The sequence below is a fragment of the Paralichthys olivaceus genome, chromosome 9 (genome assembly GCF_024713975.1).
Source record: "Paralichthys olivaceus isolate ysfri-2021 chromosome 9, ASM2471397v2, whole genome shotgun sequence".
In the NCBI taxonomy this organism is placed as follows: Eukaryota; Metazoa; Chordata; class Actinopteri; order Pleuronectiformes; family Paralichthyidae; genus Paralichthys; species Paralichthys olivaceus.
The window spans coordinates 1,992,022-2,008,671 of record NC_091101.1 but is presented as its reverse complement, the minus strand read 5'-3'; the positions used below and the strand labels follow the sequence as shown (position 1 = coordinate 2,008,671).

The following is a 16,650-nucleotide window of genomic DNA, read 5'->3' as shown; positions in this document are numbered from 1 at the left end:
ATTAATTGCGTCTAAAAACAAATACCATGTAACATCTACCATTTATTTGTAACAAACATTTAATAAACCTTCTAACACTGCTCAAATCTCCAACTCTTCAAACAAAATTGTGAGGGCAGATCTCCTCGGTGGAAGCATCGGTTTGCTCCTCTGTGCTGTGATGTATCTGTCGCACCTTCTATTCTTTAGAGACCAGAAGGATGACACCACAAAGTTCTGAAACACTTTTATTTTGAGTGAGTGTTACGGCTCTATGTATCATGTTTCTTATCTTGCCCTTCACACACAGCAAGAGGACAGGAATGAGCTGAAAGTTTACACTTACGCACCTTAAAATTGATAAATTACATTTTTGGACATTTTAGATCTGGGTTTTTGGAAACTGCAGGGTAAGTCTGCTAGGAGCCAAACAGTTAGTGCTAAAAAAAATAATGAGGAGGTCATTAGCATAGCATAGGGGAGCTTCTAAGTTAAAATGTAAAATAAAACTCAGGCAATACAATACAGAGGTTATGGTTCCATAGTTTGCTGGACTACTTTCCAAAGGTAGCAGAAGCAGGAGTACCCAGTCATATTCAAATATCAGCAAGTTATACAGCAACACAAAGCTTAAAAATATGGTACTAAAGTAAGGAACTACAAAACCATCCAAATATGAGTGAAGGGTGAACTTTTAACCCACAATATTCGCTTTGCATATGTGTGACCAGGCTCTAATGCTCTTTGTTTACTGCAAGAAGCTGACAAGACAATGGGCTTCCAGTGATTGCATAAGGCAGCAAGAGCCTGACTGTGCCCCTTATGTCAGTCAGCATGAAGATTTGTGAAGTAAAAAAAAGTAAAAGCATGAATGCACAGTGACTGAAGAGGGTTTCTTTCCCTCAATCCTCTTTGTCCCCCAGTAAAATGTTCTGTTGCTAATGACATAACAAATTACATCATCAACATGTCTATTCAATGTAAAGGGAAGAGTCAAAAAATAACAGCCACCATGACATGCACCTTGTGATGAATCCAGGTCCAGTGTTTACTCTCTTTTAGCTCTGTGTTTGGTCTCAAATAACTTGTGTCTGTCATTTGTAGCAGGGAATGAGGCTGGTGTGAGCCTAAACGATGCTATTAAGGGGGCTGAGGGGAACTGCTGACTTGGTGATCATTCTGTGTGGGTTTGTCACTATGAGTAATAAGCTGCAACTTGATGGAAGCAGATAGGTGGGTATGTCAGCACCATTATACACACATCTACCAGTGTGAGCACCCTGGTTTAAGCCTGTAACTCTGTGGTTAGATTTACATTAACTAATTGGTTAGAATCAGAGGGGTTACTGTGAAAACTGCAGAAAGTCAGTCAGTACGAAATGACTGTGACTCATGAGAGCATCATTTCACAACAAGAATCATAAAAAACTGATTAGCTTTGCTTCTCAGTGATGAATCACAGCTCAAATGCTGCATTTTAAGAGATACAAACTATGAAATGTGATAAGGCATAGTTAAAGTAGAGAGTAATTACAGTGGTAGGGCAGGGAACCTGTTAAGATAGAGTTGTTGAGGGGACAAGGCAGTACTTTGAGAAAACGGGGAGGAGTTTGTCTTTTTTTTACCAATATTATTGACACAGAGCCTTTTTGCAAATCTAGCAAGTCATGATGTAGGATAGAGAAGACAGTGATAAGGCAGTTTGCTTGATAAGTAGTTTTATGCCTGTAGTCAATCTGATGGTTTCTATGTAGAACAGACTCTGTACTGTCCTCACAGCCCTGAAAACAGAATAGGAAATATTTTTATTTATTTTTATTGCACTGAACAGTTTACAAAGACTAAACCTGTGATTAGTGTGTGAATCACGATACTCTCTATACAGAGAATGTTATGACTAAGCTTTCATAGCATCCATAGGTTTTCATCTGTCTGCCGTGAAGGCCAGCACATTACCTTCAAAAACAGGAATGGAAACAAGATGATTGATGGTTCATGACAACAAGAGCCCTCATCACTTCCATTCACACTGCCCCCATGCCTCAACTTCAATCCAAGCAAGCTGTGATGTTGACAAGCTACCTGTAAGCAGTGGGAGTACAGAGGGGCCATGGAGATGAGCAGGGCTCAATGACACCCGACCATCAGTCCTGCAGAGTGTTTTCAGCAGAGCTGCCCTGTGCACCTCTCTGCAGCTTCTTCTTGAAGCTGGGCCAGCGACACACTGGGCAGCAGTGTCGGCCTGTTGCCAGCCACACAACAATGCACTGCTGGTGGAAGGCGTGGCCACATGGAAGACCCATCAGCAGCTCCTCGCTCACAAAGTTCTCAAGACACACCACACACTCTGAGCAATGCAGCATATCAGAGGGCCACCCTGGCCACTCGCAGAGATGCTGGTTAGAGACAGCCTGAGGTGTGAGGTGGTCATCCTCTGTTGCCCTGTCGCACACACATTGATGTTTGCCGCTAGGGTCCATGTTGCTGTACACACATAGCTGGTTGCTGCTGTCCTGACAGCACAGTGGCCTCCTGTACCTTGTGGTCTCATGTGGAGGTGTGCTGGGACCTGCAGGAGGAGAATCCTCTGTGTCTGCAAGTAAACTTTCTGTCTCTTCATGCTGCTGTTCACCAGAGCCACCCCCCCGGCACTGACTCACTGCACTGAACCTCCATGTTGGCAGGGCTTCAATGTAGTCCACATTCATTAATGGGTGAAGCCAGAGATCAGGGAAAGACAAATGCCCAAACAAGAAGTTTGGATCATCTTCCCAGTCTGAGTGGTCTGATGGGACCTGCTGCAGCGATGTTATCGGGCGGAGCAGAAAAGAAGTATACCATTCCCACAGGCTGGCCAGCCACTCCAGGTTCGTGGTGCTGTCCTCTCGGCTCCTGAGATCACAGCGGCGTTTCTTCTCAAAGTAGTCGACCAGTAGGCCATGAGCCAGGTAGGTGGACAGGAAGAGGGCTGGGTGGGATGAGTAAAAGGTCCAGTCAGCTCTCACCAAGCTGGCCAGTGTGGTGGTGTCAGCATAACGAAGCAGCTTCAAACTGTAACCATACAGAGTGTCCAAATATGGTAACTGGAGCAGAGCCTGGACAGAGAGATCAATCAGTGATTAGTGATCAAATATAATCAATGCAACTCTTTTCTTGTTCAAGATCAGCGGCTTGTCAGAACCTAATCGACGGTCAACACTCTATGTCACTGAGATCTTATTTCTTCCATATTCTCATGTCTGCAGGCTTTAATGCACGCAGTTGACACTGTGTTCCTGTACCTCAGAAGAATGGGCTGGCTGGACATTAACTTGGCAATTTTAACACAAATGCACTCTTTATTTTGTGTTATTATTACACATGCATTAATGTAAAAGTAGGATTTTTAGTTTTCTAAATATGTTTTGTATGCAAAAAACTTGTAAAGTAACTAGCAACTATAGCTAGATCAAAAATAATAGTGATGTGAAAAGTACAATATTTGTCTGTGAGAGTGAGAGTATCATGAAATTGGTACACTCAAGTAATGTAGCCCTTCAATTTTGAATAAAGTAGAGTAGATGTACTTAGTTACATTTCATCATTGTTTACCCCACACCAGTACAAATAAACAACAGCAATAACAATATTAATAATAAAATGCTAATTTATTGGACTATATAATTAGATTTCAGTTTAAATAGTCTTCTATATGGGTGACTGAAGATTATCCAGTTTTTTAATAACAGTATGAGAGAGCTGCCTGAAAATTATAGTTTACCAACCTTACTTTTTTTTTTTACCACTACAGCCGTGCTCAGGGACTAAATATCACTGTTCATCAGAGACGCTTGAAGACTTAAGCAGTTGAAGTGAACTGCTCTGGTTTTACCCGATAATACTATTAATGCTACTTATACTGTTAAAGGCATGGACAACACATTTTTGCCACTTCAAACATTCAAAAATTGCTTAAAATGACTAAAAGGTTGTCTTTCAGATAAAATAAATTTAGTCAGCTAACGGTGCTATTCTAGCACAGTGATGGTTTTACATTCATGTGTTGAAGTGAGGGTCTGACAAAAGAACTTTCTCAGCTGGCATGTAGCACTACATTTATTAGTAGTTATTTGGCTTGAACATGCAAAGCTACTGGTGTAATCCTTAAACACAGATGCAACCGCAGTATAAATATGAACTATTTATTTTGCATTTATGTTAGCTAGCTTCATTATTTTCCTAAATTGCAATTGCTGATGCACTGCAGCATATTTAGGTGTGTTATCTCTACCTGTGGTATAATATGAAATTGTAGGCCAGTGTCTGTGTGAACTGCATGAAAAAAACAAATTGGGTTCAGGGTTTGCTAAAGCACCTTTCTGGAAAAGTCTCCTCACACCAGAAAACCATTCATGCCACTGAAAGGAAAGAAGTCAGTGTCACAACTTTGTAGTGTAGATGATTCTTACCAGAACAGGAAGCCAGGACACCAGAAGAATGGAGTTGTAGGTTCCAAGTGTTCGGATCAGAACTACAAATCGTTTTACTGTTGCTCCCTGTCGATGACAATGAAATACATGCTAAAAGAATTGGACAGTTACTGCAGAACCAACTGTATGTCTCTATTCTCTCTCTAAAATCTCTATATCTGCAAAGATAAACTTCAGTCTGCTTTGTACAGTGACCCACCCTTGCTCTTGTGTTCAGCAGACACATCTTCATTTTATATTGGATAACAGATGGACCCTCTGATTGCATCTCACCAACAGTAATACAAAACGTCCAGTTGCTGTACCAACTAAGGACTGATCATGTTGCATCTGAGCTTGGCATACTGCATGTGGGTGTTGAATAGCACATGTGCTGGGTTTTATTTGCTTTTACATGTTGGTCATCTAACTTTTCATGTGTTTTGGAGGGAGGCAGAAAAAGAAGTGATTGAAATTTGGTTCCCCAAGACCATCAACAAGGAGCCTTGTGAAGTAAGGGTGGACGCAGACAATGATCACAATGTTTCAGTTCAGGCTGGGTCCCCCCTGATAGAAGTATGCAGCCGGCTTTACGACAGCTGCAGATAAAAGCAATGAGTGCAGGATGGTAAGTTCCTTTTTTATAAGCAAATAGATGATGAGTCTAATGCAAAAAACCTGTGACCTGTGTAATGAAGAGATCCATCCAAGCCAGCAAGTTGATGAGGACCAGACTGAGTACAAACAGGTCATTGACCTCTGGCTGGACTGAACGCAGGAAAGTGTCCATGGCAGCTAAGGACAGGAACTCCCCCACACTACAGGGAGGTGATGGGGAGGATAAGGAGGAGTGAAAGAGAGGGGGGAAAGGTGAAGAAAGAAGAAACAGACAATCCAAGACATTAGTGTTATTTTAATAAATAATAATCATCATGTCCACTTGCAACCATCACCTGCTGCCGTAGCGATAGATGCCCTCAGGCATCTTGAGGATGTAGGCAGGGCTATGTGTCACACCGATCTCTGGAAGGCTGCTGTCGTTGTTCCAGTGACATACATCCACAAAGATAAACTCAATCCTGCCGGTGAACTTGATGGACAGCGAGGAGAAAAAGGCGGGGGGCTGGGAAAGATGGGCAAACAAAAACATCTTGACTGGATGGGTGGGGTCAAAGCGCCACTCTTCCACCAGCTGCTCAGGCTGATGTAGGGTTTTGATCCGATGAGCCACATGTGAGGTCATCCAGCGGAAGATGTGTTCAGTTTCAATATGATGGCCGTTGTATTCTTTTAGCATGACTTTACCCTTCGATGCTGAAGTCTGGGGAACTGACATGATGAGCGTGGAGCGATGCCAGCCACGCTTGATACATGACCTGGTGGACAGAATTCAGAAGGATCATCACACACTCATTATCCTTTCTCATCTTGTCCTTTGATTCTCATTTAATACAAATTTCAGGGCCAACTTCTTTCACTTATGTAACATCTAAAATTAGAAACAACTGTCTCAGAAAGATGCTGAGAAACTAGTCCATGCATTAGTTACCTCTAGACTAGATTACTGTAATTCTTTATTATCAGGATGGACAAGCGACTGAACAGGCATACCGCTTCCATTTATGTAAATAACTTTGCAGTTTACAAAGGATTCCATTAATCTGGGACATGTCTCAAGCTTTATTAGGCCCAGTCTAACTCACCCCTAGTAAGCACACCATGCACACATTACATGCGTCAGCCCATTCACATGGATGGTACTGTTAAGGAAGACCCTGCTGCTCACCTGTTGTCATTAGAGCAGTTGAAGGTTCCAGTTCTGATCCCAAACTGAGACACTTTCTGCACCATCTTTCCCCAGTTGGACTTACTGAGCAGAGCCTCTCGGTCCTGGGCAATGACCTGCAGGTACAATTGGGGACATAAGAGGATCAGGTAATAAAAGACAAATCTGTCAATGAACATGAAATGACTTCGGACAGAACAAATGGAAGCCCATCACTCTTTTTCTTTGTGTCTTTGTACTTTTTTCATGCTTCAACTCATGAGAAAAGTGGGGAAAGATGAATGCATTCAACCCATCTTGTGTTTGGATCAAATAAGTTCTCTATCTCCCTTTCATAAATAAAAATTACCCACAGGTAACCCTTTTTACACAGGTTTTGTGAACAGTAAGTCTGAAGGATTTTTTTTACATTTTTATTTGTATAGCACCAATTCATAACATACATTATCTCAAGGCACTTTACATAGTAATATCTAGACCTTAAAGATTATAGAGGAATCCAACAGTTCCCATAATAAGCAAGTACTTTGGTGACTATGGACCTAAAAAACCTCTGCAGGCATGTTGTGAGGAGGGAAATACATTCAAAACATCTGTTGGATCTCAAGGATCTGAGATCAGATGGAGCAAACTGAGTTTTGAGGAGAAACTCCACATGCAAACAGAAATTGTTTGATTACCAAGATGTTAAATAAAGCAGGGTGCAAAATGTCCTCAAACAATTTCAGAGTCTAAATAAATATTAATGCTGCAAGCAGCACCTCACACCTTTGCAGATGCTGTTCCCTTACCACGGAAACATGTACATAACCTTTGTGATTTTTGAATTCTGCACAAAAGAGCAGACTGTTCTGTCCAGACATGTGCACGCACACAAACATATATTAAGAATTCCAAAATAAAATTCTACATTATGGACTTCCCTTTGGATTTACCAAAGATTTTTTTAGTTCATCAAAATATTAATTGTAGGCCTTCTGAATGTTTCCACATTTGGTAAGCCTTCAAGCATACTAGGCCCATCAATAACAGAATTCTGTTTTATGGTGAATAATGTTTGGTGGTTCTTGAGAAAGCAGCATGTCATCAAGGTCTTAGTCTGAGGACTATTCTGACCAGATCTGCTGACTCTGCTGGGAGGGAGAGGGAGGGAGGGAGGGGGAGAGAGAGAGGTGGGGGGGTCGTCCTCTAACATGAAGGTCAGCAATTAAATCCCAGTGTTGCATATAGATGCACTGTATGAATATGTGTGAAGCGCTTTGAGTGGCATTGTAAATAAGACCAAGACTGAAATTTGGCCTGTAGATGTCTTCAGGTCTGGACTATTATCAAACATTTCAGATGGATCTGGGACTGAGTAACAGTTTCTGTGAATGGAATGTATGCAAATTAGCAGCAGTGCTGAACCCACACTGGTTGATCAGAATTGAGCAGCTTCTCACTATTCAATAATCAAGGTCTAAAGAGTGAAGAGACTAAATATGAGGACGATCTGAATAAGCTATTTAAATATGTAAAAGTATAAAGCCTTAAAACACCCTCTAGCCAAAGGTGGCACTATGTCTATGATTCAAAATAAAAATTTGCCTGAAGGAATAGTTCACCCAAAAATGAAAATTATCTCATTATCTACCCATCACTATGGCGATGGAGAGGTGGTTAAAGTGTTAGAGTCCACAAAAAACTTTTGGAGTTTCAGGAGTAGGGCTGCACCTATCGATCATTTTTTATCTATTAATCTAATAATATTATTCGATTCATCAAATTTTACATTTTTGATTAATCGATGAATCTAAAAATATATTTTTTGATTATCCTAACATTTATTTTTTATTACTCGGTTAATATAACAATGAATTCATCAAAATTTTAATTTCATCAAGTAAAGGTCTGAAACATCATAATGTCTAACGTGTTATGATTCAGTGCCATATTTTGAAGAAGCCTGGTAGTTGTATCAATATATATATTAAGTCAAAAACTGTCAAATTAAATAAAGAAAGTACAATTCAGTTGTATTTCAACAATGTTTATTATAAATTTTCACATGAACTGGAGGGTACTTTAATAATAAAATAAATGTTCTTTTCTTGTTTCAAGTAAATAATGTTTGCATTAAAAAAATTTAAAAATTGCTTTGAAAATGACATCTTAAAATAAAGTGGTTAGTTTAAGAAAAAATACATAAAAATATGTGGTTTGAGTTGACCCTTTTCTTCTTTTTTCTTAACTGCATTTAACATATGATTAATCTCAACAACTATTAACAACTAAAAACATCTCTTTGTTGCCCACTTCTTCTTTTTCAGCGGGAGAAGTAAACTCTTCCTTGTGCTGCCAGGATTTACTACAAAAATACGGTAGGTCAAGAGCAGGTTAAATAGAAACTCTCAGTCAAAATGTAATAATAGGTCTGGGTCCTGTCCGGACTGCGAACCACCTATTGGTGACATTTGCTTTAGATCGGTGGTTGCCGATCGCGATCGACTGGTTGATTTTGACAGTCTTCACTGTCGATCCCTGTAACTCTCTGGACTCTAGCTGTGGATGCTCTGCAGATCATATGTGTTGGTTGTTCACACGGGAAGTGTGTCTGCTACTGGTTTATCTCCTGCATTTCCTTCTATACAAGTCAGATTATGTACCAAACGAAATACCAGGACTTTACGGTATGAAGACCTGCATCTTCGGGTCTGTCAATAACAGTCAAAGCCCTGTTAGAACAAATTAATGGATTCAGAAAGTGAAATGCTGGAGTGCTTTTACTTTACGAGGGGTTCGGAAACACGTACATTTGTGACATAGACAGATAAACATTTTTTCACAGCACAAAAAACAGAAAATGATCATTCATGTTTATCTGAAGAATTAATGTCAAACACTTTCTGTAGGCATTTCAGAGTAAAAGCACTCAAGCGTTTCTGTTGACCAAATCTTTTTTATCTTTTGTTTAAAAAGTGTTTTTTATTGTGAAATTTTTGCAGGATCAGAAGATGCATGGGTTCATACTGTATAGTACTGGTATTTATTTGAGTACACAGGACAATAGTCATATTTATGGCCATAATCCACGCACATTGTGCATGCAAAAACTTTGTGCTGCAGTAGCAGCTCCTCTGCAAAACATATTGTTGAACTGAGAAGCTAAATATTGTGCATTAAACAGATGCTGTAAATATGAATTGATATTAATGTGAATAATGTGCATTGAATAGATAAAGTAGCATAACTGCCTTTCTTTGTGTATATGTTTGCTCTTCCTTTCAGCCTCTAACAGAGGTGAGTTAATATTTATTTTTGGGCGAACTTTCCCTTTACGATTTAAATGTGACAAGACTACGTGCAATACTTGTTGGTTTTCATGGCAGAGGATAGAGTTTCCATGAAGACGCCATTTTGTGAGAATTTTTTTTCAATGAAGCATCATCAAGGCTTCTTTTCCACATTCGAAGTGGATATGGTCAACCTGCAAGCAGGGAGACACGTAACAGCTATCATCTCCTAGGTTGCACTGTGATTGAGACTCAATATAGTCACACAGAATAAAAACGCAATACATGTCTTGTGTTTCAGTGAAGCCTTAAGCCAATCAAGGCAGAGGTGGTTCCCAATCGCTGCAACTGGAGGAAAACTACTGCACGGTCTTACTACAGCCGGCTCACCCCCGCAACGTTTTATTGTCATATGGCATGATGATATTCTGAAATACTGGAAAAACTTCTAACCAGCTTGTATTGTTTGGCGGCTGTGGCTCAGAGGTTAGAGCAGTCGTCCCAAATTGCCCCTTCTCATAGTGAAAAGCGATGCATTGTATGAATGTGTGTGTGAATGGGTGAATGTAGTAGAAGTGTACTGTAAAGTGCTTTGAGTGGTCATCACGACTAGAAAAGCGCTTATTAATACAGACAATTTACAGTTATGTTAACTGCAGCATACACTGTGTTATGTCAGTGCTACGCAGAGCCACAGTAAGTCGAACACACCTAATCTTACAGTTTGATAGTTGATGTTAGGGTTGGGCTGATGGACAATACCATAGTCTATGCTGGCAGCCATCACGATGTTGAACAAATATCATGATGACACCCACCATCATATTTGACTCTGACAGAGGGGTGCAGCCTGCCATGCACAGATATAATTCCAGTGTCTACGTTGAATAACATTTATTACTTGTTTGTGGGATTTCCCCAGGGATCAACTTGAGCTGTAGAACTAATGAATATGTAGGACAGGCTACTTTACAGTGAGACAGCCTGACACCCGGGCCACACTGCCTGCAGTTCAGCTCTGGTTCAGCTGGGGTCCGCGGTTCAGCTGCATTGTAGTGTCTATGCTTAGAGACTTTCATATCTAACTCAGATGCCCCAGACAGAGAGGCACCAACTTTAACTCTCACCAACTTCAACTGTTTTGCATATTTCACCAGTGGCAAGACGTGATGACACAATGTGGTTTAGGAATGCATATTTAAACTTAACTATCCAATAGGATGTGAAACACCTACATGTAACATAGAGAGTGACAGCAGTTCTAGCCATTCATGGATATGCTTTAAGAATGGGTGACACAAGTAGAGGAAGATATATGTGGATGCTGTAGGAGAACTCTTTAGACTTGAGGGTGACAATTGCTCATGTAACTCTGTTAGTGTTTGTGTATTGTTGCACCTTCTGGTCTCCTTGATGCATCAAGTCAACATTAAAATCTTCTGCATAAGACATCAGCTGCTGCCTGAGTTCTCCTTTCACCAGCTTCCAGAAAACTTCCATAACAAGCCTATAATAGCTCCTTGTGCCTGATTATTTCATAATGAATGATTTTTAAATGCTGCTGGTTTGCACCTACCCCTCAGGGACAAAACCGATGATTAAAAGTAATCTAAAGAAGGAACTTTCCTGTTCTCTGCTATACCTGTCTTAAACAAATAGCCTCCAAATCCTTATTGGGCTGGCTGACAAATTGAATTTCAAATACGTGATTACAATATTGACCAAAATAATCGTGATAAGTATTTTTGCCATAATCAAGCAGCCTCTACTCAACTTTAACATTGATGTTATGAACCCTTTTTCACAATGTCTCACCCCAGGGATCGTCCATTGCAAGGTTTCACTGCATATATCATCATATGCCAATTAAATTGATATTTCCCAACCTTAGCCATGACCTTCAAATATTGCATTTATGGTCCTTAATTACAGCGCCACCATCTCGCTAATTGGACTTAAATTTCTCGTGAAGCCTGTGCACATCATTTCCGGTTAAGATTCATGATTCTAGCTCAATCTGATGACAATTTGAGTAGAAGCAGCAGATTACAAATAATTATAAAAATATTGCATTTTTCCCCTTCAGAGAAGGAACCTTAATATAGCCACAAGCTACAATTCTGAGTTCAAGCTATTTCTTTCTCGACAGAATTTTGGAGGTTGTCCAAAATTGGAAATTAAAGCCATGATCTTCACGCTTCACACATCTGAATTAAGTCAGTTCAGCAGGTTAAATTCTGTTTTCAATATGACAAAAACAGCAAATTTTACACTCATTACGGAACCAATGTTAATCCTTCTCTAACAAAACACTGAATACTTAATTTATCAGCAAACTGCATGCAGAGTGACCTAACATTAATTCCACAGATATATTTATAAATTCCACAAACATATTCAATATATACTGTAAGGCCAACTATAAGATTATTTAGAAATGGTGGCGCTCCCTTTGGAGTGATTTAAAAATAGTTTTATACACATGTCTCAACATTGCTATGAAACATATTCTAACATAGGAAACAAGCCCTTTTGAAGTTGACTTGTCAATGACTTGAATACCAAGTAAGATATTGTAAAGTTTAACACAACCTTTGATAAGCTTGTTTTATTAATAATAATAATAATAAGGAGCCAAAGCTCATAAGTTTGAAGGAAAGAAGGTACATCAATAAGAAAGACGGCAGAGTTCAATAATGACCATTGAGGTAGAGTTCAGTGTGAAACATAGTAGCCAATGCTCAACATTTTGATAAAAAGGAAGATGGTGGTGTTCAATCGGAAATATTGTAGGGATCAATAAATTAAGACTGAAGCAGCGTTTAATAAAAAAGATAGTGGAGTTCAATAAGAGGATAGAACTCAATAAAGACTGACAGAGGATTCAGTAAAGACAGTACATGACAATTCCAGTTGGCCTGGCTCACAGCATTAGAATGCTTGCACCTAATGGTGATGTGTTTGTACATAGTTCTCCATAAAACCTAGGAACTTTTAAAAAGTTTTTAATTTAAACAGAACATTATTAGAATCAGATTTCCTGATTTGTACATATTCATGTCCACTTTATCATGCACCCATACAGATTAGTGTTACCTGAACCAGCCAGATCCCATCTTTAGTGTCTTCCACTAATTCATAGAAGTGCATCTCTCCACTGAAATGTGTGTTGCTGGAGTCTCCTGGCTCCGTTCGCTCCTTCTCTTTCTTGATGGCTGAGTACAGCTCCCCTTGTGTCAACTCTCCTGTGGGGGGAGGGCTTAAGATTTATCAACCCATTTTATAACAAAACTAAAAAGGCAATGCAAACAATGCTTCTTTGACTCCAATTCACTTTTTGTTTCATATCATGGAAAATAACAGGTATAATGTCAATTTCGAAATTGATTCAGTAGAAGACTTGAACTAAACATGGTTAAAATACAGTATTTATCATTTAAAAGGTTTTTTTTTACTATTTGTTACTTCTGCAACATCTCATTACAAAGACCTTTTGACTGCGTTCAATAACATTGTAATATTTATTTCACAAAATACAGTCCTAAAGTCAAATGCAGGATTTCCGCCTGTTTCAATGAGTTAAATTTAAGATGATCTAAGATCCTTTAAGGCAAAAATAAGTGACATTTAAGAAAATTGTCAAGTTTGATATATGGAGGAATACTGGTGTCCCAGAATTACTGACACTTTCTCATAATTGAAGATAAAGTGAAGAAGCCAAGTGGAAAAATAACCCTCAATATAACCACATTATCACGCAAACTGAAGACAGTGACAGTAGGTATCCATAGTCTTTCCCACAGCCAAGCTGAGTGTATCGTAATATATTCTGACCAGAATTTTCTTGTTTGTAATCGTATTACATTTATTTATTTATTTACTATATTTGTGTGCTAATATCTGTCATTGAGAAAGGACTACAAAGACACAGAGACGTTACAAACAATGCAAAGTGCAAAAACATTCTCTTAAAAGATTAAACATCAGACAACCAGAGCCGGGGTAATGACATAGCCTGGCTGTCTTACGATGGAAAGGATGTCTTTTACAATACCCCAGAGGATACTGACTTGCTGGGCTCAAACCTTAAAATATGACTACTGTGAGTATAACAATGCTCCGATCTCATTGGCTAATTGTGGCATTTGTGACAGTTTATTGATGATATTTAATTTCCTACTTACAAGTTCATTTTCTGCATAATAGACTATTTCCTACCTAATCCTACCTGAGCAGTGATTATTCAGTCAACACAGGAAGACTTGATTACTACCTTGAATTTGCAATGTGAAGGGGCCAGCATTTCCACGCCCTTAATTTTTATTATCATTAAATAAACTAAATGTAATTAGTGATATTAGATTTAGTTTAGTTTACTTGTGTGTAGAGTGTTGCTCTTATACTATTGTTATATAATGGTACACACTGGTGTAACTATTATTATTAGTACTTTAATAATGTCTCCATCCCTGGAGCATTGAGTTATCATTTGAGTTAAATATGTTAACACTCTGCTGTAGCTGCTGAACCACTGTCACGTCGTGACACCAGCTGCTGTTTGTATAGAAACAGATTCCCCCATCTTTCATTTTTTTTTGGAGAGATCCATGTCCCATTCTGCTCTGAACAGTCTGGTGTTGATCCACACAAACACACTGAGGCAGCTGTTTGTGGCGCCATCTTGAAGTACTCGCTGATCTAGTCTTGCAAGATCTCACTGATCTCGTCTCACGAGAGCATAGGCAAGAGCCTGTGCAGTGTGTAAGAGTGTACGCACGAACATGAATGCGGCTCCCGGCTTGAAGGATAACTGTAGACATTTAGGCAAAAAACTGGATTGGAAATTGGATTTTAGGGGCTTATGGACACTTTTTTTTCTGTTGTTGTTATTACATTTGAATAAGGAGTCCACAGTTACTTCAATTGTATTGGATTTGGCTGCAACGCTGTTTACCCCTGAAACTCCTAAAGTCAAAGCTTCACCCGCCCCTCCATCGGCATAGTGGTGAGTAGGTAAAACGCACATTTTTGCTGGTATCTTCCTACAAGGTGCATTCACGGACCCTGTAACACACCAACTCCACTAGCATAGACGCTTTAGGTGAACTTTTAGGCTGAAAACACCTCTTTTCAAGTCAAATATAAATGTCAGGGCTTGCAGACACCTTTAATATTTTTAAGAATGTATCAAGTGAGAGATTTTCTTGTTCAGTTACAGCTTTAGTTCTCTTAGAATTGCTTTCATATGCAGGCAAAATTGGTATTGTACAATGAAATATCCTTAACTTAATCGATGTTGATTTGAATTGGAAATTGAATCGAGACCTTGTGAATTGGAACCAAATTGATTTGGTAAATCAGTGGAGTTACTCAGCCCTAGTTAAGAAATCACCTACATACCGTAAATTACCAAATAATAGCCGGGGCGTTTATTTGTTTCAATCACTTAACTGACCAGGTTTATTTGGGACCAGGTGGCAGTTTGGGACAGGCGTTTAATTTCTTCCTTACAAAATCCTTCTGGGCAATAGTTATACGTCTTCTGCAAGTGAAGTTGTTGCGGCGGAGGAAATGAGCACTCGTGGCAAACTCCTCATCTCTGCTGTCACTCATGCTGGCGTACGTTTGTTTCCATCGCCCTGATCGTTTTGCGGTACACTCTCTTGTGGCGTGCCTGTTTGCTGATAACTCATTCCTGCATGTTTATCTCAAGCTCCTCGCTAGCCTTCTTCCTACCTGCACCAGGCAGCCTGGTTCTTTTGCTGTCCTCTTCGGACAGACGCTGAAGCTCAGTTTTATTTTTTCGCCAATCTCTCACTGTCTTGGGGTCGACAGAGAAACATCTGGCGGCTGCTTCTCTCGAGTTTTCCTCTGCATATTTTACGACAGAAAGTTTGAATTTCAAGTCATACTTTTTTTTTTTTGCTGCACCGGAGCCATGGTGATCATCAGAAAGCAAGCACAATACGTGAAAAAGGCGAAGAAGAAAAACGTGCAGTGTCAGTGGTCACGTCTTCTTCTTTGATTTAAAAAAAAATTTAATTAAACCCGGGATTTATTTGGAACCGGCGGTTATTTATCAAAATATACACCTGCACCCAGCGTTTAAAGGGGACCCTGCGGTAATTGAAACCCGGCTATTATTTGGTAATTTTACGGTATGTATGTAGGAACTGTGAAGAAAAGTGTTATGTCTCGCACTAGGCACTAGGTGTTAAGTTAAACTTCACTCATGTTTAGTCTCGTCGTGCACTTCCTGTTTTATTTTGGTACTCACCTTTTCCCTCTCACTTCAGACCCTGACTTCCTCCCTTTGTGTGATTTCCCGCCTTCGTGATCGCCTTCCCTGCCCCTGATTGGTTTCACCTGTTTCCTACTTCCTCCTGTATAAATAGTCCTCGTCTCCCTTCGTCCTGTGCCAGTTCGTCTTGTTCTGTCCCCACGTTCAAGTAAGAGATTAAGCCAAGCCAGGAGTAAAACTTCGTTCATGTTTAGTATTTCTTGTTTCTATCTTAGATCTGTTAGCGTTTTGTTTTGATACTTTGTTATCCTCTTCGTGAGCGCTTTTTGTTACGCACCTTTTGTGACTGGGAATAAACCTCTTTTTGTTACATCTACTTCTTGTCTGAGTCGTGCAATTTGAGTCCACCAGTTTTCGTGCCTGAGGTCGATACAAAAAGGAAAAATAGGTGTTTTATTGCGGTGCCAAAAGTAGCAGTAAATTATTGGGTGCACATAAATTATGTGCTGGTGCACCTAAATGAAAAATCTCTTTCTTTTTTTGTGTTCATATGCATTTTTTTATTACATTTAATTCATTTTTCTTTTCTTAAAATGTAATTTTATTATGTTTTATGTTTCTCAAAATCTTTCTTCATATTTGAATTTCGTTTGAACACATTTTTATCTATACTGTATGTAAAGCACTTTGAACTGCATTTGTCGTATGAAATGTGCTATACAAATTAAGTTTAATATTATTATTATAATAATTATTATTATTAATATAATTATCTGTTGAGGATTTTTTGTATATCCTCACACATTACTGTATATGCCATTATATACTGTATTATGTATGTATAGAGTATATTACATTACATCTGTTCACCATTAAGAGAAAAGTGCCTAGCTAATTCCATATATATTCCCTTCTCTCTCTAAA

At 39.2% G+C, this 16,650-nt stretch overlaps 1 protein-coding gene across 2 annotated transcripts in view; it reads right to left on the bottom strand.

Annotated features, from left to right (window-relative positions):
- Positions 1-214: 214 nt before the first annotated feature.
- Positions 215-16,650, bottom strand: part of rnf103 (ring finger protein 103) — a 24,873-nt gene continuing 8,437 nt past the window's right edge. The window contains exons 1-7 of one of the 2 annotated variants that reach the window (XM_069531855.1): positions 15,763-15,918; positions 12,582-12,730; positions 6,214-6,329; positions 5,381-5,803; positions 5,113-5,245; positions 4,428-4,514; positions 215-3,074 (exon numbers count right to left, since the gene is read on the bottom strand). In XM_069531855.1, the coding sequence (XP_069387956.1) occupies positions 2,124-3,074; positions 4,428-4,514; positions 5,113-5,245; positions 5,381-5,803; positions 6,214-6,329; positions 12,582-12,635 (1,764 nt within the window). In that variant the 5' untranslated portion in view covers positions 12,636-12,730; positions 15,763-15,918 and the 3' untranslated portion in view covers positions 215-2,123. Of the gene's footprint in view, positions 3,075-4,427; positions 4,515-5,112; positions 5,246-5,380; positions 5,804-6,213; positions 6,330-12,581; positions 12,731-15,762; positions 15,919-16,650 lie in introns of those variants that run through there. The other variant, XM_020083749.2, reaches the window with a different exon arrangement.